Here is a 25,708-nt window from a genome sequence, read left to right as displayed (position 1 = left end):
GGGGGGGGGCTGGTACTGTTGGCTGAGCCAAATTCAACAACTACCTCTCTGCCCCTGCTATCTTTACTACGAGCTATTTTGGTTTTATTTATTGTTTCATTTGTACGTTTTCTGACCTCTGTGTTCACGTCAGCTGCAGGATCACAGTTAAAAGCACACTGAAAAGTATCTTTATGTAGTACTACTGAAGTTTTTGAAAGGTTTCACAAATAAAAAATAAATAAATAAAATGAGTGAGCAGCTGTGAGGCAGCAAACAGAACTGCAGGGTCAGGAGGAGGTGACACTGGTTTGTTGTTTCATCACTGAAGGCAAAAATAAAAGCCAGTTCAGTTTAACTGTTGGACAGAGTCAGCTGTTCTGTGTCCCACAAATACCACTGAAACACACACACACACACACAGATATATGCATGTACACAAAAAACCAGCAGGCAGGTGGTGAGGAGAGAGGGAAGGAGGGATGAAAAAGAAAATCAAAAACTCAATAAAGAAAAAAGATGAGAGAGAGCGAAAGGGAGGGAGGGAAAGAAGGAGGAGGACGACGAGGGAGGCGTGAGGACAAAATGGAAAAACTGGCAGCAAGATAAAGAGACAAGGACGTTCAAAGACTTGACTCCTGGGAACTGAGGACAGAACGCTGACACGTCTGGACACGCACACACACACACACACACACACACACACACACACACAGACACACAATCACACATACTACATAAAACCATTTATTTATTTATGGATGTGTCTGTTTAAGAAAGCTGTGGCGGAAAGACTACTGCAGCAGGGAGGAGAGGAGGGAGGAGAGGAGGGAGGAAAGGGGAGGAGAGGAGGGAGGGGGGGAGGGGGGGAGAGGAGGGAGGAGAGGAGGGAGGAGGCGGTGAAGGAGGGAGGAGGGAGGAGAGGAAGGAGGAGAGGAAGGAGGAGAGGAAGGAGGAGAGGAAGGAGGAGAGGAAGGAGGAGAGGAGGGGGGAGGGGAGGGGGGGGGGGGGGGGAGGAGAGGAAGGAGGAGAGGAGGGGGGAGGGGAGGGGGGGGGGGGAGGGGGGGGGGGAGGGAGGAGAGGAGGGAGGGGGGGAGGGGGGGAGAGGAGGGAGGAGAGGAGGGAGGAGGAGGAGAGGAGAGGAGAGGAGGGAGGAGGCGGTGAAGGAGGGAGGAGAGAGAACAGAAACAGAGAAGATAGATGGAAGGCACAGAGAGAATTAGAAGATATAGAACACACTGTTTTGCACTCCCCCTCACTCCCCCTGACCTCCCCGACCCCGCCTGACCCCCCACTCCCTCCTTCTATGACTCTGCCCCTTCTCTTCTCACCTGTTCTTCAGCTCTTTCTCCGTCCCCTCCCCTCTCTCCTACTACTCCCCTCCCTCTCTGCTATGATGTAGATAATCACTTGAGTTGATGGAGACGGTGGTGATGGTGGAGGAGCTGAATGTTGGAGGTCAAACTCCTCCCTCCATCAGGGGGAGGTCACATCTTCTGCTCCTTTTCATTGTCCTCCTCACTTTGGCTGTCTGCTATTATCCATCCTTGATTCCCATTGTCCCTGTCCCTACGTCTGTTCTGATTTACACACACACACACACACACACACACACACACACACACACACACAGGACTGATCAATACTCCATCAACACAGAAGCAGCAGAAATGAAAAGCAGCAAAAGAAAATAAAGAAACTTCTAATAAGCAGCGAAGGACTACAGTTTGTGTGTGTGTATGTGTGTGTGTGTGTGTGTGTGTGTGTGTGTGTGTGTGTAGTCCAGTCCTCTGTGTTTCAGTCCAGGTCATAAAACAACGAAATAAAAAAAAACTCACGTCCATTGATTCTGAGGTTGTGTGTGTAAGTCTGACTCCTATGAGTCCAGTCCAGTCCAGTCCAGTCCAGGTCAGTCCAGTCCAGTCCAGGTCAGTCCAGTCCAGTCCGGTTTATTCCAGTCCAGTCCAGTCTAGTCCAGTTTAATCCAGTTCAGTCTAATCCAGTCCAGTCCAGTTCAGTCCAGTTCAGTCCAGTCCAGTCCAGGTCAGTCCAGTCCAGTCCAGTTCAATCCAGTCCAGTCCAGTTTAGTCTAGTTTAGTCCAGTCCAGTTCAGGCCAGTCCAGTTTAATCCAGTTCAGTCTAATCCAGTCCAGTCCAGTTCAATCCAGTCCAGTCCAGTCCAGACCAGTTTAATCCAGTCCAGTTTAATCAAGTTCAGTTCAGTCCAGTCCAGTTCAATCCAGTCCAGTCCAGTTTCGGCCAGTCCAGTCCAGTCCAGACCAGTTTAATCCAGTCCAGTCCAGTTCAATCCAGTCCAGTCCAGTCCAGTCCAGGTTAATCCAGTCCAGTCCAGTTCAATCCAGTCCAGTCCAGTTCAGGCCAGTCCAGTTTAATCCATCCATTTCAGTTTAATACAGTCCAGTCCAGTTTAGTCCAGTCCAGTTTAATCCAGTTCAGTTCAGTCCAGTCCAGTTCAATCCAGTCCAGTCCAGTTTAGTCTAGTTTAGTCCAGTCCAGTCCAGTCCAGTTTAGTCCAGTTCAGTCCAGTCCAGTCCAGTCCAGTTCAGGCCAGTCCAGTTTAATCCATTTCAGTTTAATACAGTCCAGTCCAGTCCAGTCCAGTTTAGTCCAGTCCAGCCCAGTCCAGTCCAGTTTAATCCAGTCCAGTCCAGTCCAGTTTAATCCAGTTCAGTCCAGTCCAGTCCAGTCCAGTTTAATCCAGTTCAGTTCAGTCCAGTCCAGTTCAATCCAGTCCAGTCCAGTTTAGTCTAGTTTAGTCCAGTCCAGCCCAGTCCAGTCCAGTTTAATCCAGTTCAGTCCAGTTTAGTCCAGTCCAGTCCAGTTCAGTCCAGTACAGTCCAGTCCAGTTTAGTCCAGTCCAGTTCAGTCCAGTCCAGTCCATCACTCTACATTTTCTCTCACTCCATCTTCTGTCATCCACAGTGTTGGTCAACTCCTCTGGTTCACTAACCCTAACCCAGGGGCCTGATATTAGGTCACGGCCCAGATCCTGTGACCCACTCAGAGGTCTAGTGCCAGTGGTGGGTCATGTGATCTAGCGCCTCCTTTCTGTTGCCTCTTTATCACCCACTGCTTCCTTGTTATCAGCCTTTATTGTGTCCAACCGTATTTTGGAGCAAATAAAAAGCTATCCAATAAAAATTAATAACCATAAAAATATTAAACTTCATAAAAATGTCATTTCAGACCCAGTTTGTGTCGTTTAAAAGCTGCTGCAAACATTTTATTATAGCAGAAGATTTTAGTGGTCAGAGTTCCAGGGGAGACTTTAACTGGTGGAGCAGTGTTACCACTGATGCTGCTGCTGCTAGTACTGCTAATGATGCTGCTGATGCTGTTACTGCTGTTGTAACTGTTGATGCTGTAACTGCTGCTGTAACTGTTGATGCTGTACCTGCTGCTGTTACTGCTGCTGTTACTGTTGATGCTGTAACTGCTGCTGTAACTGTTGATGCTGTAACTGCTGTTGTTACTGCTGCTGTAACTAACCATTCATTGGATTGTGCTACGTTCACCTTCCTTCGTTTATGTAGTTTTTTTGCCCTTCGTTCTGACTCCCAGGTGTCAGTCAGACTCTTCTGATGTTTTTACGTCCTAGACTGTGATGTCTCCACTGTGTTAGAGAAGGTGATTGATATAAAGTATGTGAGTTCTGGCTTATATCAAAAGCCAAGTTAGACGGTGCAGTAGGACAGACTTGTGACGTGAGTGGAGGACTCCCCTGTCTGTGAAGTTTCACCACAGACGTGGACTACTGACGTTAGCCCTGGAGTATGACTAGTTCAGTGGTGCTCAGTGGTGGATGAAGATTATCCAGTTAGATGAAAAGAGCACTGCTGCATGCACTGGGGTGGAACTGCAGGTGTAGTTGGTGAAATGTATCTGTTAGTTATTAAATTACAAACGAATTGAAGACAGTGAGAACAGAACCAGGAGAGGGCTCTGATCCTCTCCCCTCACTGCAGCTGTGTTCAGTTTAAAGTGTATTAAATGCTCTTCAGTGAATCAATGTTCATGTTTTTATGAAGTGATTCTATTGGACAGATTGTAAAAAGACATTTGTCCTCTGGGAGAGTAAAAGATTTTATTTGTCCAGACAATCCAGGGACATAAAAACAGGAGTTGGTGAGAGAGTCAGAGAGAAGAGTGGGACTCAGTGGAGGAGCTGCAGCGACTACAGACACTTGTCCAGGGTTAGGGTCAGAGTTCTGAGGTCAGAACCTGAGGACGAGGATGATCACAGAGAACACAGAGTCCTGTCTTCAATCATGACGAGTGAGAAAAATACAAGGAAAAAGTCAAAATCTGTCTCTGAGTGTCCTTCACTGGACCTGGTACTGACACACACAGAGAGGACGCACAAAGAAGACATACGTACGTCCATGGGAGACACAACAGAAACAGTGACACACACACACACACACAGAGGACACAGTTACACGGACATGGGATACACACGCACACACAGACGCACACATGCACAGAACTGTTACAGGTGACAGTGACACACCGAGAGGACACACACTGATACACACACACACACACACGCACTGACAATGGCTGTGCGGTCAGCAGTTCAAACACAAGGACACAGCTTTATGACCTGTCCTCTCCAGTCCTCTCTGTGGGGTCAGCAGTTCAAACACAAGGACACAACTTTATGACCTGTCCTCTCCAGTCCTCTGTCCATGAATCAGTCCATGAACCGCACACAAATAGGGCAGTGACACAGACACAGACGCGCACACACACACACACACACACACACACAGATTTACGTCTTAATAAAAGAAAAAAACAATCACATCAGCCCATGAAGCACGAGACTGAAAAAGCAGTGGATTTAAGTGTGTTTTCACTGTGTGAGTGTGTCTGTGTGTGTGTGTGTGTGTGTGTGTGTGTGTCACAGAACTGAAGAAGCCTCTTAGATGAAGAGTTGAAGCATCTTCAAGAAACCTACTCCGTCCAGTTGCCCTCGATGTAACTATTTTTGGAAAGTTCGACGTGGTTCATTTGGACTGTAATGATATTCAAATTCTAAAATCTTTTAATAACAATGAGCCTTGAAGCAACAGTCATAACAACAGCTCAACAATCACTGCTGCTAACAGTCCTATCATCTCCGCTGTGTTTGTTTCAGGAGCTCGTCTCCTCATAAGCCGTGTTGTCAGCTCCGTTGTGCCCATTACTCAGATTTTACTTTTTAAATGTAAATGTAGCTGTATGCTAACGTCCGTTAAGTGACGCTGCGGCGGTCCATCAACACCACCACTTCATTAACAGCTCACACACAGAGCAGCGTCCAAACATGAAGACCTGGGTGTAGATACAGCACAGACCATTGAGCAGCTTCTCACTCATTTCATGACATAACGCCCGGTCCACGGACCAGATTTATGACATCAGGAGGAGGCTGCGGCGATGGAGGAGGGGTGGAAAGGAGAGGTAAGATGATGGGGTCATAAATATACAAGGGTATCTGGAGACTACAGCTTCTCCTCTGGTGAGGTGTAAAAAAAAAATAAAATCCAACGCTCAGTAAATCAAAAAGCAAGCAGAGACAAAGATCAGGGAAATAATGAGGTTTGTATTCATGCAGATACCTGGGGGTGTAGTAACGTCTGATGTACGTCAAAGTATGTGTGTGTATATGAAATATCTGCTGTACTGCTCATCAGAGGACATGGAGGTAAACACACCGACGGTCTCCAGCAGAATGTTTCACTGCAGTCCAAGAAAATCAGAATGACACCAACATCTAACAACAGCCTCCGATGAGTCTTGTTCTCTAAACATGCTCTTTAGATTAAAGATGGCGCCACCTGGTGGCTCAATGTAAAAATACAGAAGGAGGTGTGAAATTGTCAAGACTTTTTATGAGAGAGAGATGAATTTCTGACAAAGCATTACGACTTTCTAAATGAGCCGAGGTTTCAGGACCACAGCAGGTCTCCCATGGACAGGGAGTAGTTTGATGGCCTTCAAACTGGCCTATAAAACCCTCTGCTGCTGCTGCTGCTGCTGGGGTGGAATCCAAGCAAACATGTGTGGGCTGAGCCAGGAAAAGTTAGACAGGTGGGAATGGAAGGAGTTCAGGTGCACACAAAGTCGGAATGGCAGAAGAAGAAGTGATGGGAAAAAAAAACTCAGAGCGGTGAAGATGACTTTCAGTTCATTTCTGTTGAGGAGTTACTTCTGAATGGTATCTGACCCTGGAACAGTTTTTAGGTTTGTGTTTCCCCCTCACCTCCTGTGACCTGTTCCTGGTCTCCAGCTCTAACGTAAGATCTGATCACCATCAGTCAGAAGAGTTTCAGGTTCAGCTCTTCAATAGTGTCCGGAAAATTACCATCATTTTATTAGTCAGTTCCTGTAATACATGACGGTGGTTCTCTCTTCACTCACAGTTCTAGAATGTTCTTGGGCCAATCACTGTGTATTGTGGTTAAAGTAGAGGCAGCAGTGAGGCTGATTTTGACTCAAAGCCCTGTGATGACGATTTTACTTAATGACCACAAATGACAACTGCCCTGCGTTTTTCTCACAGCACCTGATCAGACTGGCTTTCTTCTTCAGAGGCGGTCAGCTCTGACAGAAAAATCTTTGATTAAGTCTCAACACACACACACCCAGCGAAACATCACCAAAACAAGCTGACAGCCCCCGGCCCCCGACCCACTCAGTCTGACAATAACAAGTAGAAGAGAAGAACTATATTAATACAAATGTGTTCTCCATCAGAGGTGCCAAACTCAAAGTCACAGTGGGTCAAAGTTCAAAACTGGGACCAAGTCACAGGCCAAACTCTATATTTACTGAAAAATTGACAGCAACTGTGCACGTTCTCCCTTCTCTCCAGATCTGTAATGTAGATTTGTTTTTCTATGGAAACAAACTTTAGTTTTGCGTTAACATCAACCAAAGTTTAATATCCCAATTAGTTAGTTAGTTACAATTAGTTTCTTATTATGTCTCTTATCTGTTGCCTTTTTTTTTCACAGCCCAACAACAACAAATACAAAATGTACGTCTTATAAGATAGTATTTTTTTATAGTTCAGTGCAGGTGTAGCATGTCTTATAAGATAGTGCTTACACCGCTAATACTACAAATCCTGCCAGTATATAATGGCTATATACTCTAGTACAAATGTGATATAATCCGCAGGCCAAATATAACTACACCGCGGACCAGATTTGGCCCCCGGGCCTGAGTTTGACACGTTTGTTCTACATGCAGACTCAGATAAATGTTGCTTCCTCTGATTTAGTTTTCATATTAGTCATGACCTTTTTTATAGTTCAGTGCAGGTGTAGCATCAGTTAGACGATCAAGGATCTGATCAACGTCCAATCGACAATCAATAAATCACCAGACCAATGACGAAACCAAACAATCAATGACATCACTGAACCGTCCACTGAAGACATCAGTAAACCATCCATTAATGACATCATTAGGACAATAATCTATGACATCACTAAATCCACAAATCCATGTCTTGACCAAAACAACCAACAAAACTGTAACTAAACATGTTTGAAGACCTCTAAAGTCTTGGGAGACAGAACTGGATATCCCAGATCCAAGAGCTCTACCTTTGGTTTACTTCTTCAGGTTCACTCTTAAAAACTGGTGTTTTGTGGGTGTAACTGATTTACAGTGTGCGGTTGCAGAACGTTACCCAGAAGATAAAATGGCAGCTGCCCGGTGAAAGTCCAGAACTGAAGGCCGAAGTCCTGAATTCCTGCCTACATGAATCTAAACGACCATCACCATCCACAGAGAGAGGAGAAGCACGGCATAATGAGATGATAATGTGTGTGATTGTACCGCTGATGTAAGCTCAAAGTAAGACTGAGGGATGATGGGAGAAAATGTGGGGGTGTAGCCTGGAGGCTGGAAGTGAAGAGGAACAACAGTACAGTGCTGGTGTACGACGGAGAGGAAGACGGGTGACCTTGGAGGAGGTCATCCAGGGGATTGAGTTTGGGTGTGTGTTACAGTGTGTGTTACAGTGACTATGTTACAGTTATGTGTCAAAAAAACACAAAAGTACATTTTCCACTTCTGTTTCATAGTAATTATTAAAAAATATACCTCCTCTTGACTTGTATTTTTTACAAATATTTTCTTGACTATGCGTGACTTTTTTGGGTAACACCACATTTGGATCAAATGTTGCTCACCTACAGTATATCTTCTTGGCAAATGTGACTTAAAATGATGTTAAAAGACAACAACACAAGTGTGTGTGAGTTTCTGAGTGTTCACAGTGCAGGGCACGATGTCACTGTAAAGACTAGACTCTCTCTAAACAGATGGACTTTTCATTAATAGTTGATTTATTCTGCACTAGAAAAGAAACACCTGTGTCTTTCCAATGACATTGAAACTGAACGGGTAAAAAGTAGGTGGGTTTTTTTTAGGTATCAGACTCTAAAATCTAAAATGAGGTCGAGTGAAGGAAGTCGAGTTTTAGTTTGGACCATGATCAAGGTCAAAGACATGAAGATGAAGAGGATCATTAATGAAGGCTCAGACTCAGGTCCTGCTCTTTGGCGGTGTTTTCTTTTTCCTCTAAGTGACCGAGTTTTGGTGAAGTCTTGTCCAGCTGAAGTCATAAAGACACAGTGTCTGCAGGTCGTCAGGTGTCTCCCCCTGCTGTTAGAGCTGGACACCATGACAGCATGATGAAGAGCTCGTTAACTGGGCCATTGTTTTTCACACCACACTGATTCAGAGACGATGAAGTTGTTAAACAGACCATGTGACAAAATGATAAAAAAAATTAAATACTGAGAATAAATTATATATTATATATTATCTTTTTCATGTCTTTAAAAAACAGTTTTCTAAATTTAAATTTAAGATTTTTCTTATTACAGTTATTTTACTGATTTACTTTTTTTCAGAATCTGAATGATAACATTAATATAATTAAAGAAGGTCCTTCTTTCCCCTTGATTTGAAATTCTTTCTACATTTTTCTTTTTCTTCTTTCAACAGACTCAAGTGAGTACTTTTGTTTTAAATCCAAATTAGTAAAAACATGTTTAATAATCTGGTTCTGGAGGTGGAGAATTTCCCTCTCTGCTGAGGTGCAGGGGTGTGGAGGTGAGCAGGATTAAAGGAGGCCGAGTTAAGAGCAGATCTGAGGTCGGAGGTCAAAGCTGCTCTTCAAAGACAAGGTCGATGTGAAGCAGCACTTCAGTGTGAACAGCGTTAATGTCAAAGCTCTTATTAAACACAACATTATCATCAAACACACACACACACATACACACACACACACATCAAACAAGAACTTCACACATTATGATAAACCTGGCTGTAAAGCTCTTCAGCCAAATATGAAAAGGTCAAAGGTCAATGTTTATACACGAACACAAACTTTATCCTGAAAAAAGAACTTCTGCAGGGACAAAACAAAAGCATTTTGACGTAGGTTTAGTCTAGGTCAGGGGTCACCAACTGTATTTGTCATAGGGCCCAAAGTTCTCTGTGTTTCAGTGGGCAGGATTCGGGCCACAGGCCGGCAGTTGATGATCACTGCCCTAGGGGTTAAATGACTAGTCCATTAGTCGGACTAGTCGACTTTATTCCTCCAAAATGTCCTTCACAGCTTAACTAGTGGCTGATCACGTTTGTGACGCCAACAACAACAACAACAACAAGAACCAAACAGCCTCACACAGACACACACAGACACACACAGACAGGCAGAGCTGCTGGGGAACTAGTCCGTTACTTTAATTGATTTGAATTGTCTTCCACTGCTGAATGCGCAGCTCTGGCAAACGTAGTCATTCATTTTATTCTAGGTGAGAGTGTCTGGAGTGATGATGTGCATGATAATGAAGGAGCAGCAGCAAAGGGGGGAAAAGCAGGGATTTTGAACAACTTTTCAGCCACACTATCAAAGTGAAAGGAAAGCGGGGGATTATTATTTCACTGCAGATGAAGAGGTCTGGGAATATTTGAAAACTCAACGGATTCCTAGATCAAAGACGCACGTTGGGCTCAAAGTTGCTCAAACGTTACCAAACTATAGTGTAAAAATGAAAACTGTGACTGAAAATGTGACACAGCAGGTCTGTCATTAGGACTGACCTTGACCCTGTTTTGTTTCCTTACTTAAATTGTTTATCAAGCATTAGGAAATTTGCCAAACACAAGGCCTTACATGGACTTAAAATAGCTGAGTTGCCTCATGTTGATGAAACAATTGCTGCTTTGTGTAAATTGTGTTTAAAAGATGTTTGACTTCAGTGAATAAAGATTACTGACAGTTTTTATTGCCTGAAAAAATATCAGTGATGTCAGAGTCCAACCTTGACTCTTAACATTAGTGCAGACCATGGGTGTCAAACATACAGCCCGTGGGCCAAAACCGACCGGCTATGGGGTTCAAACCGACCCACTTGATGAATTTGGACAGCATGTTTGTGACGTTTGGTCAAATTATATTTAATTAAAGACTTATTTTCATGAAAAATGTGGAACAACTTGGATTTACTGTTATTTATAGATACTTGTTTTATGATTGTACTGGTCCAGCCCTCCTGGCTGCTCATTAGGCTGTCATGTGGTTTGACACCCCTGGTCTAGACTCTGCAGTCCTAAATGGGCCAGGATCAGTGTTGGTTGTGATCTTCTCAGACTCACCTCTCTTCTCCGCGATGCCCAGCAGCTCTGTTTGATCTTCCAGACCACGGCGGCCACCAGCAGCAGAGACAGGAAGCAGCTGTGGACAGAGGAGGAGAAAGGTTGAGAAGGAGGCGACAGAGTAGACCCGAGTGAGTCCCATCCACCTGCTGGATGAACTTGTAACAAAGAAGAAACATCTGTCAGAGCACCTGGTCAGGTTCAGTGTCAGTGAGATGAGGACTTGGTGGTGAAAATACCCTGGGAACTGACTGAAAGGTGCTGAGATGTTTCATCTCCTGATATATTTGTCAGGAGCCCATGACTCCTGAGTGTTCTTAGCAGCTGACACTGACTATAAATGTTCTGACAGACTTTCACACTGTGTCCTGGTGTTCCTCAGAGGTGAGGGTGCAGCGGTGAGAAGACTCAGAGCCTGTGTCATCACCTTTATTTACTCATCGACACCAGGAATAAATCAACAAACTTATTTTTGGATGACGTTGGTGTTCCTGCTCATATCCTCTTCGTCACACTATGGTATCCAGTGTACAGATTTCAACACTGCAGGTCCTACACCCTCTCTCCTCCCTGCTCTCCCCACCCCCTCCACCCGTTTCTCCTGAGAATACAGCTCCACTCCCCTGTTCTCAGTGTTTCTGCTCATTTGAGCAAACAAAATAAAAAGAAACCAAACCCTGGGTGTTGATACAGCTCTGCATGGATTCACCTTTAGGGCTCTGACCAGTGACACACAGTCTGTGTGTGTGTGTGTGTGTGTGTTTGTGTATCAAAGACTAGGAATAAAAACTGGTCTAAAAAAAGGCAGCGCTGAAGTTTCTGACATGTTGACACAAGGGAGAGGACATGAGACTAAAAGCTGAAGTTAAATATGAGAAAATAAGTCATTGTTTATGGGGGCTAAAACTGTGGCTGGAGGGCCAGGTAAATAAACATTTTCTTTGTAAAATTTAAAAATATATATACATATATACTGTATATGGGTTCACGGTTGCAGAGTTGAAAAACTGTGATGCAGAGACCCATTAGTTATTATATTATTGACATATATATTAACCCTTTGCGAACCCTTTGTGAGGCATCGTAGGGCGTGAAATATGGCAAAAAATAATTAACAAAACTTTCACAAATCTCGTTTACCCATATGTACAGATTATTTCTTTCAATACCCTGTATGTATGTCTTAATTTATATTTTTTAATATTTTTGTATTTTATTTACTTTTTTTTCTTCTTAGGGTAGAAAACGCCTAATTTACCACAAAAATCATGAAATCATTGAACATTTAAAAGATTTTATATACCAAAAAAAAATCAGTAATATACATTTAAAATATTAAAAACCCACGATGCACTGAGGGGTGACAGCCAAACCGCCATACAGCGAGGCACGACTGTGTGTGTATATATATATAGTGAAGGGGAACTGGCGGTGGGATTTAGGAAGGATGTACATGGCCAAAGACTTCTTCTTATATTTACCAACGTTCACCTTTCTTTGGTCATATTTTACTCTTTAACCAAATTAAGTTGACATAAAATGACTGTTATTTTTGACCGTCTCCTCTGCTTCTCCTGCTCCCCCTTCTTTCTAGGCAGAGCCTCTCTGCAGTGATGTTTGTTTTTCCGTGGTCCAGTCTGGACCACAGTAAAACAGTAGAACATATTTGACGTAAGCAGGAAAAAAACACGGTGTTATTTCAGAGTCTAGGATGAAAAAAAAGTGTGGTTTGCAAACATATCCTGTAGCTGTTTAAATGTGTTATGGCTGAAGACTGTATTTTTGTCAGTGCTGTTTGTGCAGATAACAGGATGGCAGCACCTTCATCTGAGCCCACAGGGAAGGAGGCACAGAGAGGCTGAGATGAAGGGACGCAGTCAAAGTCAGAGTGAAGAAGAGCAAACACTTTCCACATTAATTAGCATCCGTCTCCTTCCCCCGCAACGCAAACAATACACCAGCCAGAGAGCCAGGAGCAAACAAGGAGGAGGCTGCTGAGACAGCTGAGCCCAAGGAGGAAGAGGAGCAGGAAAAACACAGCAGAGGAGGAGATGGAGACGCAAGGTTGTTGAATTACAGTCAGGCAGAAAAAGTGAGAGGCAGGAGGGAAACGAAGGAAAAAGAAACGCAGAAGGAATGGTGGAGGAGCAACGATGGAGGAGGGTGAAGAGCTGAAGGGAGTGAAGGAGCAAACAGGGAGGAGTTTGAGTGAAAACAGGCCTGAGCTAAAAGTCTGGGAGGAAAAGTGAACCAAGGGATAAGGAGAAAGGGAGTAAACACAGAGGAATTAAAGTTTGCCTCTCCTGCAGTTGGTATCACCCAGGTATCACTGCTGTCAAATAATTATGGCCACAAAGTGGCTAACAAGTATGGCCACATAGATGGAAGTGGAAAAAGTTAGTAAAGATCCAGAAGATTCTGCAGGAGAGTGAAGTACAGAGACACAGCTCTAGTCTGTGTCAACAAATCAACTGATTATTTTTTGGTCAAACTCTGACCTGGTTAGCCAGTAGTGGTACTGGAATGGGGTTTTATTATTATTATTATTATTAAATTAAACATTGGAAATGTCCTAAAAGTTTCTTCTATCTATCTTGTTTTTAAATGTAAAACTGAGTCAGTAGGTGGCAGCAACAACACACAAGTTTAAAGAGTGTTTGGGGGAGGGTCAGGATCAGCTAACAACTGCATACAGACAGTGGAATAACGTAATACATTTATCACAAACTTTTACAGCCAAGTTGTCAGTGCTTTAAATGTGGTCAACCTCTGTGGTCCAATCTTTGTAAATGTTGTCCTGACTATAATTCACTCTCAGTCTCCAGTTGTGGATATTGTATCTCTGTGTTTGTTTGTTTGTTTGTTTTTTTAACTCTGTTGATTCCACAATGGGAAAATTCTTGTTAACACCAGATCTGCTGCAACAGGCTGTGCCTTGGAGGAGCCAAGTTATCTGGTTCCTCTGGGAATCAAACCCAGGACTCTGTGCTACACAGATGCCTTGTCCTTGTCCTGGTCAGTGCTTCGAGCAGCCTCGTCTCTCTGTCCTAATTTCATAGATGGTTTAAACAGTTTCTCTTCATCTTCCTCCCCTCCTTTTCCACTCTACACCACTACTCCCTTCTCCTCCTGTGGCTCTACTCCAACTTCCTAGTAGCTCCTTTTCCTGCCTCCTCTCTCAAACGCTCCATCTTCTTATCTGACCTCATTGTTCAGTCATCAGTGAGAAGTCAAAGCAAAGACGGAGCAGAAAGTGAGAGTTGCCCTGTGGCCAAATCTACGTCAGGAGCCGAGAGCTGCTCTGCCTCCCATCAATAATGGAGGAGTCCATCAGATCAGAAGACTTTACTGTGGACGTCCACTCTCTGCTCCTGCACCGACACCTCCTCTAACCTACATTAGGTGGAGAGGAGGAGGCTTTAGTGGGTGAACAGCTCTGTGACAGAGATTCCCCAGAAGAAATCTTCCCTTCACCTCCAATCCACCGCCCGTGCACTCCTGCATTCTTGTGTCTCCATTTCCTGGCTTCTCCTCAGACAAGGTGGTGACAGGTTCATAACAGCCGGAACCAAAAGACTCAGGGGACAAGCAGCGGATAAATCTTTAATCTACTTATTTATTTGTCAACTCTCCCTACACTACATAGTGTAATCCACAGGAACATGTTCCACAGAGCAGCCGTGGAAATCTAAGAGACTCTAACACTGTGGAGAACTCAGTGTCAGCGGAGAACCACAGTTGAAGAACCACCTGACGGAGGACCAAGTCCTGGTGCAACCACTGAGGAGCAGGAGTACGAAGAGTCGGACATCTTCATCTACAGCTGGTACTGACTGACAGAGGCTGAAGATCACAGCTGATGAGGACAGACCACAGGGACATATCTGAGTAAGACACCTGTCCAATGCAACTACACCTGGATTATCTGATTATAAGAAACTTGAAGTATATAGAGTCTGAAGATCTGGAACAGACCCTCATGTTCACACCACAGTTCTGAAAAAACTAAATGTTTCACGACAGACCACAGTTCTGAAAAAACTAAATGTTTCACGAATCAAGTTTGTCAACGTTTCCTGATGAAACGGGACAAAGTTTGTCTCCATCTGTTTTTCTTCCCCATCCATGTCAGAGCACATTTCATTTCTCTTTCCTCAGACTCCCACACAGAATCTCACAAACTCTCTTCTGAGGATGAGTGAAAATAAGCTACAGAACCTTGACTTTATATCTATTTATTTTATTGGTTTGATGTTTATTTCGGTCTCTCGGCTCTTCCGCCATTGGCAGCTCTGCGGGCTTCAGTGACCACTTCAGAGAATCAGCCTGTTTGGTCCAGTTTGGTCCAGCAGCCAGAACTATCATCACATCAACAGTCAGGCTGCTGAAGCAGCAGCAGCAGCAGCAGCAACAGCAGCAACAGCAGCAACAGAGGAGTGGTTCAGTTGGGTTTTCACTGAATAACCCTGATATTCAGATAAAAGTTTCAGAGTAAAAAAAGATAAACATCATTTTCTGCGGCAGTGAGTCACATCTGTGTTCTGATGGAGGAGGGAACAGTCGGAACCACAGCTCCAGAACAGTGACCACACCTCTGTCCTCAGTGATGTCTGAAGTCTTGTACCTTCAGTCAAACCTGACGTCCCAGAAATTTCTGCTTCCTTTGAGACTCCCACATATGCACAGCTAATATTTAAATAACCTGCCATTTCTTTGTTTTGGAAAACTGGCCACTTCCTCTGCACCTGAGTGCTTCTTGTGTATGTTTAGATCAGGATGGGGTTCCAGAGGGATGTGAATCACTAAGAAGAGAACCTAAAACTGTCACATTCACAAAAACAGTCTTTACTCACACACCGCCATCAACAGCGTTCTTTGAAACCCAAAATTTCACAAAGAACCTGGTTTAACCTTAAACTGAGAACAGTCCTGCCAAGAACTAAAATGTGTGTCTGCAACAAACTGATTGACACACAACAGGGTGACAACCCCCGTCACACACGGACAGACAAACACACAAACATTAAAGGACACATAAATAACCGTCTGTGGACTAGAGTGACATCCACATCCACAGACATTAAAGAAAACAATGTGAGCAGCACACGCTGCATATTTATTTCAGCACCAGGCGCTGTCCACCAACATTTCATTTAAACTGCTGAGAACCACAGCTCCTCCTGCTGCCAACTGACACCCAGCATAACTAATAAAGTAAAACATAGATGCTCTAAACCTGGTGTGTGTGCACAGTGAAGCACCCACATTGTGTTAAAGAGGATGTTTCTTTGGTTTATTTTTTAATGTTTGCTCACCTGAAGAACGTGACGAAGAACTGAACCAGGTCCATGAAGTTACTGTGCTGAGAGAAGGCGATCTGTAGAAACAGAACATTGGGGTCAGAATGAAGGACAACATCAGAGGTAACTGGATCATCACTGGGCTGAGACTGCTGTGCTACAGAGCAGTTAGGTGTTGAAGTGATCTGTTAATGACCTCAAGGCCACATGCTAGACATCAGGGCTGAATCAAAAGGTCTGAAGCAGTTGGTGGGAAAAGTTAGTCTGGTTTTAAAGTTTGTAAAACAGTGAATTACAGGTCATTAGTCATGGAGAGAAGTGGTTGATTAATTAACTCATTACATCTAACAACAATCACTTCTGTTCAGTTCTGAGTTCTGACAAGCACTGGGTTACAGACTACCACACACCCACACACTTGTACTGTACAGGTGGGCAGAAATATTCACAATGCAATCATGACGAGAGCAATCGAGCTAAAGAATTCTGTCTTAATCAAGGATGTCAGGGGGAACATTGGCACAAGGGCTCCGCCTCCTGACACTTAACCTCTACACCAGCACTTGGGAGCACTTAAGCACAGAGAGAGGAATGGCATCACAAGAGCAGAACAACAGTGCCCCCCTCTGGAGACACTCCTCTCCCTCAGTTGCTTCTGGTGACTCATTTGAACCAAGCTCATCATCTGATCTGAATATTATAAATTATATTATTCCTCAGAAACGGGAGGATTTACATACAAAATGGAAGGCAGAGACAAGTTAAAAGTCCTTCTACCTTCCCGCCAGGATTAGCCCATGAATACTTGATGTCAGATTAGAACAGAGCAGACCGGCATGAGGAGGAGAGTTCGAGAGCACGCCGAGGTGAAACACACACAACTAAGGATCAATGTCTGAGATACAGTCTGCAAACAGCAGCCTGGAATCTGTGGGTCAGTACTTAAAGTTCTCCTGATTGTTGTTCTTTTAATGAGGCAAAGTTTAAAAAATATAGAGAGAAGAAACCTGAGAAACATAAACAGCTTTAACCAGAAAATTAAACAAAATCAGAGATGAGAACATAAGGACTAGATACAATTTAGACTTCACTTTTAGCAATTCCTGTTGTTGTTTTTTCTTGCTAACATGTAGCTTTTCTGCCCTGCTTCAAACCATTTCTGCTGTATTCTTCATGACTGACTGAGCGAACTCATCTCCTTCTGGCCTGAGTTGAGCCGAACTTTTGTGAAGATCACAGAACTACAGCAGCGATGAAGCTAAAGTTAGAAAAGACCCAGAACAATAATATTTTTAGCTCTAACTCATAGACTTTCTGACTCTTCAATCACAAAGTTCCCCCATCGTTATTCTGTTCACTTTCTCGTCTTCTCCAAAGTCAGCACTTTGTCCTTGTGCGTCCAACAAAGAGCCATGGAGAGACGGCAGAGGCTTTGAAAAAATTGCCAGCCTCTCACTCAGTCAGGAATAATCAGTCAGTCTGGGTCTAAATTTAGACCAAATTGGAATATTTCACTTTCTATGCTCATAAGTGTGAGAGACAGGTAAAATACATTTTTAAAACAGTGGAAATTATTAGTAAATGTTTTTTTCATGAGCGCAGAGATTAAAAAATGAAAAATGAAAATGAGAAATTAAAAACCAAGTTTAAAGGCCAAAGTCCTCCACCTGATCCAGGTTCAGTGGTGAAATCATTATTGATCATCTTTCATAAAATAACTTTTTTTTTCTTCTTGGTGTCCAAGTTTGTTATATCAAACATTATTGTCTAACAGTTAGCTAGCAGGTAAGATAATGTGAATGGAATTCTGAGGAATAAATGTTAAGAAGAAGATGAAGAAGGAGGAGGAGAAGAGGTCAAAGCAACAGCAGCTGAGCTGAAACTCAGCTCCTTCTGAATGCAGCATGTGTTTCAACTTAACATTCCACTTTAGCCTCACTGCTGCTGTTTATGAACACACACACACACACACACACACACACACCAACCGCTGACAGCCAGCAGGGCAAAAAAAAAAAAGAAGGAAAAATAAAGAGAATATCACAAAATAAGAAGTTGAAAATCTGATTCAGGAGCAGCAGCAGCAGGAAAAGAAGAACAAAAAATTCCAGTGGAAAAAGTTACCTCAGTTACCAGTGAGTTACCTCACTGACGAAAGTAAAAATCCATCAAAAAAAAAAAAAAAGCAGCAGCTCGTGAGCTGCAGATCTCAGTCTGATCTTCTACATGATCCTGCAGCAGAACCCGAGGTGGACCAGGATCAGCACCACTGACCTGCAGCAGCTGGGGCTAAGAAAAATGGACAAGACCGTCTAACATGGCAAGAAAATAGAGATGGAGGCAGGGTTCGTTGCCCCTGCAGAAGAAAGGGAGAAGGAGGAGGAAGAGGAGGGCAGAGGGAAGGAGCTTTGACAGGAAACCACTCAAATTGCCTCCAGAACATTTGCAGACACAGAAATAAAGGCAGTACAAAGCAAACCAGGCCTGAAGGCTTCTAGCAGGTGCTGGAGATATGGATATGGATACCGGACCAGACCAGGTCTGAAGAAGGTCGGCACTCAGACCCTTTCATAGATCAGGAGACGTCAGATTAGTCTGAGAACTGGACCACACCATACTGAGACCTCGGCATCATCTGAGCTTCTGCTGTCAAGAAACTTAAAAGAATATGTTCAGGTGGTCCAGGTCAGAGCTGCTGATGATCCTCCAGGTTCTTCAATGTTCTTTCAGTTCAGATCTGATGATGCTCTAATTTCTATACATGCTCAACGAGAACCTTTATCTTCATCTCTCACATCCAGAACTCTTTTCATCTCATTCAGCTAAATCCATCTGGACCATCTGACCACAGAAGAGGTTTCAAATTGCCTTCAGGTGAAGTCAAGACTGTATTTTTAAAAAAGTTCATGTAGTGCCTGCTTAGAGTGCATATGAAGCCTCTTTTACTTCAGGTTCTGAGGAGTAATAAAGAATAATAATAAAAAAGTGAACAACTGACAGTTTTACTCCAGCGATAACTGTATCACAGTTACAACAACTACAATATAACAACAGACAGTAGAACTCTTTCCATTTTAGAAAATGAAGCAAAGCAGAGAGATTAACTATACAAATCTCCATTTCTTTTCTTAATTTACAATGAGTAGAGATTAATTATACAAATCTCCATTTCTTTTCTTAATACCTGTCGTATTAACAGATGCCTTAATGTTTCAATCTATTCTGATTAACATCATCACATCAGACATAGTGTGTGTGTCTCCGATCACATATCTGGATCTCTTGCATATTCTGAGTCGATTCCACTGTGAAAGTGGTCAGCCATCGAGTTTTGATTTCCATCAATGGGTGTCCACAACAAACCAGTCTGTGCAAAACGTGAAGAACAACAAATTATTCACTTGAAATAAAACGATTCATTACGAATCATTTACTCCTTAACTTGTAAATAGAGAAACTCTCTCCATGAACTACTAATATTTATCAATGCATTTCTTCACATTTAACTCATCGTGTAATAAAACAATCATCGTCGTTCTAAAGGATGTAGTTTGGCACACGTCTTTACGGGTGTACAGGTGCCTTTGAAGGTCAAAATTATAACCTACGTGGAATTTATTAATTATAAATAAAATTAGTATCCAAACACTAACTGTGTGGGTTACATTCAGTTCTAAAGAACGTTCTGGTTGAAGGTGAAACATCTTCAAACCAGCTTAGTTTCTAATTCAAAAAGACTGGTATGAAATGATCAAGGCGAGAAGATCCTTCGAAGAAACAGTAACTCTCACTGCTTCTGTTGTATTTATACCTGGGGTTAGACTTGGAGAAGAAAAACTGGGTCCAGAAACAGCAGGTCAGGTCCATTTGTGACCCAAGGTCACCCTCGTGCAAACGTGTTTTTCGATAAATCTCATCTTTAAGACTGCATTTATCATGTCAACAGAAAACAGCAGCAGCTCTGCAGGGTCAGAGCCGCGGTTCAGTGAGTGCAGCACTGACTGTATCTGAGCATGACACACACACACACACACACACACACACACACACACACAGAGAGAGAGAGAGAGAGAGAGAGAGAGAAACAGAGAGAACCATTCATGGCCTTGAAAGTTCAGCTCCTGTACTGTGGGGACAGGAAGCCCCTCCCTCCTCGTATTGACCAATGCCAACATTTACATTGTGGGCTTTTTGGAGTAAGAGTTCTGGTCTACAGGAAACCACTGTAGAGTGTAGCTGCAGTGGGACTGGTACTGGTGTCTGCAGTGAAAACACTTCTTAAATATTAAAACTGACTCCAGCCTCACCTGGATCTTGATGGGCCAGGTGAAGTTGCTGACGTAGACAAAGAAGGTTATGTTGGGGTTGTTCCTGAAGTCAAAGTTCTCGTTGGAGAAGCTGTCCTTGAACTCCTTAATGTTGCTGCGGGAGACAATCGGGATCTCCTCACCAGTCTGAGTTCCAGCTGAGGTGTGGAGGTGAGATGGAGGGGTAGGACAAGGTGATAAAAGGAGGAGGATTACAGATGGGGGCAGAGGAGAGAGGAGGACGGAAAAGAGAAACATCAGACGTTCAAATCACAAAGTCCTGGACTTTACAACACATCTACATTAGTCCAGTCACTGTGAAGGTCAACCCTGACAACACTACGACTGAAGGTTCACATCTTCTCAGGACTCACCAGTGAAACTCGTGGCCCAGGTGATGTTCAGGTTAAAGTTCTTGGAGGCGTTTATGAACATGTCCAAATCTCGATTGGGCTAAAGAAAATGAAATATAGACAAAAAAGTAAAGACATCCTCCATAGCCTGACACTGTCTTCATCATCAACTGACTCCACCTCCACCCTTAACATCATCCTCATGCACTAGATTAACCTCCTTCTCCTGATCATCTTCCTCACCATAATCTTTATCAGTATTCTCACCATCTGAATGAGTCACCGAGCACCTGACAATGACAGTAGTGATGGTGATAATTATATAAACATGATTATGGCTGTATTGACCATGATTATGTGGATTATTATAATGGCGATGAGGATGTTGATGATAATTACAATGATGATGACTGCAATAATGATAACAACCATGATTAGTGTAATGAGGGGGAGTGCCTTAGGTATTCTGGAAGGAGCTATATAAATCCATGTTGTTAATATTATTGACTTTGATAATATTATTAATGATAACGACAACGGTGATGGTGTCAGATGTTCGAATCCTGACAGCAGATCACCCCTCTCTCACTGTACCTCCTCAGGTGTGGCCACAAAGTTGATGGCAGTGTAGTAACGGTCGTCCTCCTGGGACAAGCTGAAGGTGAACTGGTAGTCAATGAGGAGAGTGTCTGCAGGAGGTGACGAGGCCCAAAGGGGAGGAGGGGGACGGGAGGGTGGCGAATGTTAGAGAGAAAAAAGAAAGACAGGAGAGACAGCAGAGAAGAGAAGTCCATCAGGGGAGTTTCTTCAAAGTCAAACATGATTTTGTAGACCACACCGCAGCAGTCACACACACTTCTCATCATAACAGTGAAAGCATGTGTCACTGAACAGTCGCTTTCCAGTTCATGAAGACAATTTGTGTTGCACTCTCCACTACAGACGTCAGTCTGCGGTTCTGTTTTCAAGGCTGTCGCATCAGAAATGTTTTACTTCGTCTGACGACGATCTAATTAAATATAATCCACAGAGTCCTACGTCAACACACTGTTCTCTAGCTGCAGCTTTTTATTTTTATATCGATCAACTCACAGTAGCAGGTTCCTTTCAGAGGGTTGCCTTGGTACCGATTCTCAACTTCACACCTGAGGAAGACAAAGAACGAGGTGTGAAGAACAGAAACAGGAATAGAAACCATGAGGTGAACGTAAAGACTCTACAGGAGGAGGACGGAGACGGGATGGGTTTTGGTCTTCACACAGACTGACGTGTGAGTCTGTGTGAAGACTAATGGTCTTTACAGCGAGTCACAGATGGACGGACATTTCCAGAAGGACACGTAAAGAGAGAGACACACTCACAGGTGACATCGATCTCCTTTAATTCCTTTCGTTGTACAGAAACATTTTCCGTTGTTGGGATTACAGATGCCGGCGTGTCCGTTACACTTACAGGCTGAAAAATAAAACAGCACAACGACAGAATGTGTTACGACAACGATGACAACAACGTACCCACAACAATCTCAGTTTACTAAAGGCTCTGATTAACAACACTGTTAATGACTGTAACATCCTGTCTGAAAACATTTAAAAAACACTAACATAAATCTGGATGTGTTTATTTCTGCAGGTGTCTGATTGCAGTCCCTCAAACAGGTTCAGACCGGTCTCCAGGGAGTCTCCAACAGCTAGTTTATCATTATGTCTTTGTCAAGAGTTGAGCTGGGATGTCGCTATTCATCTGATCAATATTTTAATAAAACCTCAAAACCATTTCAAAATCAGAGCAAATATCACATTTTTAACCAAATGTGAGGGGAAGTCAGTTCCACTGACTGAAGCTCCTTCAAAAGGGTTTTGATCCGAGCGTCATCTGATATTTTTTCTGAACCGAAATCTGAAACATTTGAAAGGAATTGGATTTCTGTCCCTTCAGCCCGAGGTTGTGACCTGGTGTCGAAGACAATAAAGTTGGACTTCTCTGCAGAAGAAACACCACTGCAGAAGAGTTCACACTGAAAGAAACAGTTATTTGTACAAACAAATAATTATTTCTTTTCACATTTGTCTCTGTCAAACAAACCTTTTGATTGACAGAAGGTTTGTGCTCACACTTCAGGGACCCTTTTGCAAACAGAAGGTTATTCTGAAATGAGGCTGCACAGACCCAACATCATCACTTCATTAAAACATGATAATGAGTTGATATTTCTTTCCCTTCTGTATGTGTTACATTCAGATTTTCCACAGACTGTTTTGGTCCCTGTGTGAACAAGATGTGTTGATGTCTCACAACACATGGTCTAACTCCACTAAAATAGTTGATGATTTGATACAGACATGAGTCCATGGACATCAGCAGCTGTTGAACAGAGGCATCAGTGTAAACACAGGGAAACAGCTGCTGCTGCTGCTGCTGGTGTTAAGGCACCATCACTCATTCATATCCACACGTTCGCCTCATTATTTCGTCATTATCTAGTTTCTCGGATTCATTATTTATTTACTCATCAGTCGCTAATCAGCATAGCTACATAAGCATGTGTGTAAGTAAAGTCTATTAGTGGGTGAACACATCATTTATGTTTTCATGAGTGCTAAAGCTGTGAAAGAGAGAGAGAGAGAGAGACTACAAATGACACCGTCTTCTCAGACACCTTGACTGAGTGACAGTCTGTGATTGACTCACGCTGACAGCTGCCTCCGTTGGTGGGATCTCCAAAAAAACCAGAGATGCAGCTCTCACAGTGACGTCCTGTGGTCAGGTCCTCACACTTCTCACACACACTCTCGTTCACACACTGGCTGTGGCCGTTACACTGGCAGGCTGACGGAAAAACAAGGGAAAAAAAAACTGAATACACACCAATTACACAACACAGTTACCTCATTGTTTTCACAACCATTTAAGGAGAAAATCAGTTATTTTAGCTTTGGCGACAAAGCAGCTGCTCGTCGACTGCTGCCTCCTGTGGCTAGTGTGCGTCACTGAACTGGCCACTGTCATTTAAACTTTGATTAAATTTTAAAGTGTAACATTTCAAATTAAAAACATACGGATTAACTGAATGAGGCAGTAATGAATTACCAATTGCTAATGTGTAAGTGTAGATTTTCCTTCATTTGGATCATGATTTCATGAGTCTGTAGCTTTTTTAGGTCCAGCTGCCTCTGACTCAAGATTTGACAAAAGTGTCTACACATACAGTAGTTGCCAACAGGAACACCAGTGACCAAAGAAATAGGCAAAACACTCGGGTAATAACCACTTGAGTGTACAGCCAATATGTAAAAAGAATATAAGGTACTTGAACTAAGTCTTTGTCACTTGATAAATGACTCAATCTCGTCCACCAGGGTCCGTAGAGGAAACCATCAAGACTCTGCAGCTGCCTCTTAGTTCAGTCTGTGCCACTGAGAAAATTCAACCTTGGATTATTACATTTAATCAAATCAAAAATAACACATGTGAACCTGTCCATGTGAGACAACGCCTGTATTCTCTGATCAAAAAAATCACCAAAATTCTGTGTGTGTTTTGGTATGACGGAGACAAAGAAAAACAGACTCTAGGTTCCTGTCCGAAAAACAATACCAAGACTCCAAGGATAATACAAGGTTAGGTTTTACTTTTTTTTTTCTTTACTACAAACGGTTTATAGTCTATTGAAAAGTCTGTAGAGAAAATCAAAACTTTTAGCTCATGCAGACAGTAGAGCTGCTGAGTTGCTGCTGTCTTTTCTGGACCATTCTCAAACTGCAGTGATGTTAATGACAAAGACTTTGTTCATTGATCTCACAGGTTACCTCAGTGCTTTTTGTTGACAGAGGCTGCGGAAGACTAACAACTTTGTCTTTGGAATTTTGTATGGTGGAGTTTTTGTTTTATTTTAAAGGCACACATTTCAGTTCCTGTTTCATCTGGTTCACCAGCAGACGAGGCAACATGACATAGGACACATGAAATCTGCAGGGTTTAAGGCAAAGATAGAACTGTCCAGACTCACCTGGACAGTGGATGAAGGACCAGTTATACTTGGAATCGTGTGGACACATGCTGACATTGAGGGCCGGCTGAGGGTTGGCGGTCAGCCCCGGCAGTGTGGAGGGAGCAGGGACCGCGGTCTGGAACGGCCCACGGTAGGAGCCCTCGATGCACTGACCTTTACCTGTGTTACTGGGGTCGGTGCACCAACCACAGCCTGGCTGGTCCAAACACTGACCACAGGTCCTGTAGCCAGAACAGTTCTCCGCTGTAGAACCACACACATGCACACATATTATTTATCTTACACGTGTAATTACAAAGAAAGCTCAAGGTAAACTGGTTAGTCATTAAAATAAAAAAAAATTATATCCGGGATGTTCAGCTGAAGGCAGCACTACAATAAAATAATGAAATAAACAATTAGTGCTCAGCAACAATTAAAATTTTAATTGCATTGTTCTGTGCAAAAATCAATAATGAATTCAAAAGCTGTGCATTGTGCACTTTTATTCTGAAATTTAATACCACTTATACCTAGGGTTCTTAACCTTTTTGACCTTGAGGCCCAATTTTTATAGTACAATGTGGCCCGCGGCCCATTAAATATTACCACTGTATAGATTGACCTCCCTCACAGTTTGATTTGTATTCAATAAAAAAACTAAATGCACTTATAGTTTTAAAAGCAAGAGGCCGTATTTGATTTTCATTTTCATTTTAAAAGGTTTTCCAGAAGACTTCTCTTCTTCTTTTCTCTGTATATTTGAGCTTGTTATAGAACTGACTGATGCACCACCACCACATGGTCAAAAGCTGCATTGTAACTGTGAATCATATGGATAACATAGCTAAGGTGTCATCAGTTGAAAACCAAAGCAGCCTCACGGCCTTCGTTTATGTCTGAGGGTTCTGCGTTACACATGGGATTGTGCTACTTTTGCTGTGTTTTGTTTGATTTGCTCTTGGAGAACAGCTATAAAACACACTCCCTTTACAGAGTGTACATTCGGTTTAAACTTTAACATGTGTAGGTAAACATGTCGCAGACTTACGTGAGCAGGAGTCCACAGTGTACCACTCCATACACTGT

At 43.0% G+C, this 25,708-nt stretch overlaps 1 protein-coding gene across 6 annotated transcripts in view; it reads right to left on the bottom strand.

Moving 5' to 3' along the window:
* The window catches only part of atrn (attractin), a 52,469-nt gene that overhangs the window by 8,804 nt on the left and 17,957 nt on the right, over window positions 1-25,708 (bottom strand). Inside the window, exons 18-28 of one of the 6 annotated variants that reach the window (XM_017037158.2) lie at window positions 25,671-25,702; window positions 24,638-24,883; window positions 23,320-23,457; window positions 21,990-22,083; window positions 21,721-21,773; window positions 21,223-21,317; window positions 20,650-20,728; window positions 20,276-20,433; window positions 15,984-16,045; window positions 10,669-10,747; window positions 3,447-4,260 (exon numbers count right to left, since the gene is read on the bottom strand). In XM_017037158.2, coding sequence (XP_016892647.1) covers window positions 4,201-4,260; window positions 10,669-10,747; window positions 15,984-16,045; window positions 20,276-20,433; window positions 20,650-20,728; window positions 21,223-21,317; window positions 21,721-21,773; window positions 21,990-22,083; window positions 23,320-23,457; window positions 24,638-24,883; window positions 25,671-25,702 — 1,096 coding nt within the window. In that variant the 3' untranslated portion in view covers window positions 3,447-4,200. Of the gene's footprint in view, window positions 1-3,446; window positions 4,261-10,668; window positions 10,748-15,983; window positions 16,046-18,092; window positions 19,083-19,107; window positions 19,336-19,779; window positions 19,976-20,275; window positions 20,434-20,649; window positions 20,729-21,222; window positions 21,318-21,720; window positions 21,774-21,989; window positions 22,084-23,319; window positions 23,458-24,637; window positions 24,884-25,670; window positions 25,703-25,708 lie in introns of those variants that run through there. The other 5 variants (XM_017037151.2, XR_003049607.1, XM_025055228.1 and 2 more) reach the window with 5 other exon arrangements.

This window comes from Cynoglossus semilaevis, chromosome 1 (genome assembly GCF_000523025.1).
Source record: "Cynoglossus semilaevis isolate Cse_v1.0 chromosome 1, Cse_v1.0, whole genome shotgun sequence".
Classification (NCBI taxonomy): domain Eukaryota; kingdom Metazoa; phylum Chordata; class Actinopteri; order Pleuronectiformes; family Cynoglossidae; genus Cynoglossus; species Cynoglossus semilaevis.
Note: the sequence above shows the minus strand (reverse complement) of the source record. Positions and strands in the feature narration are given on the sequence as shown.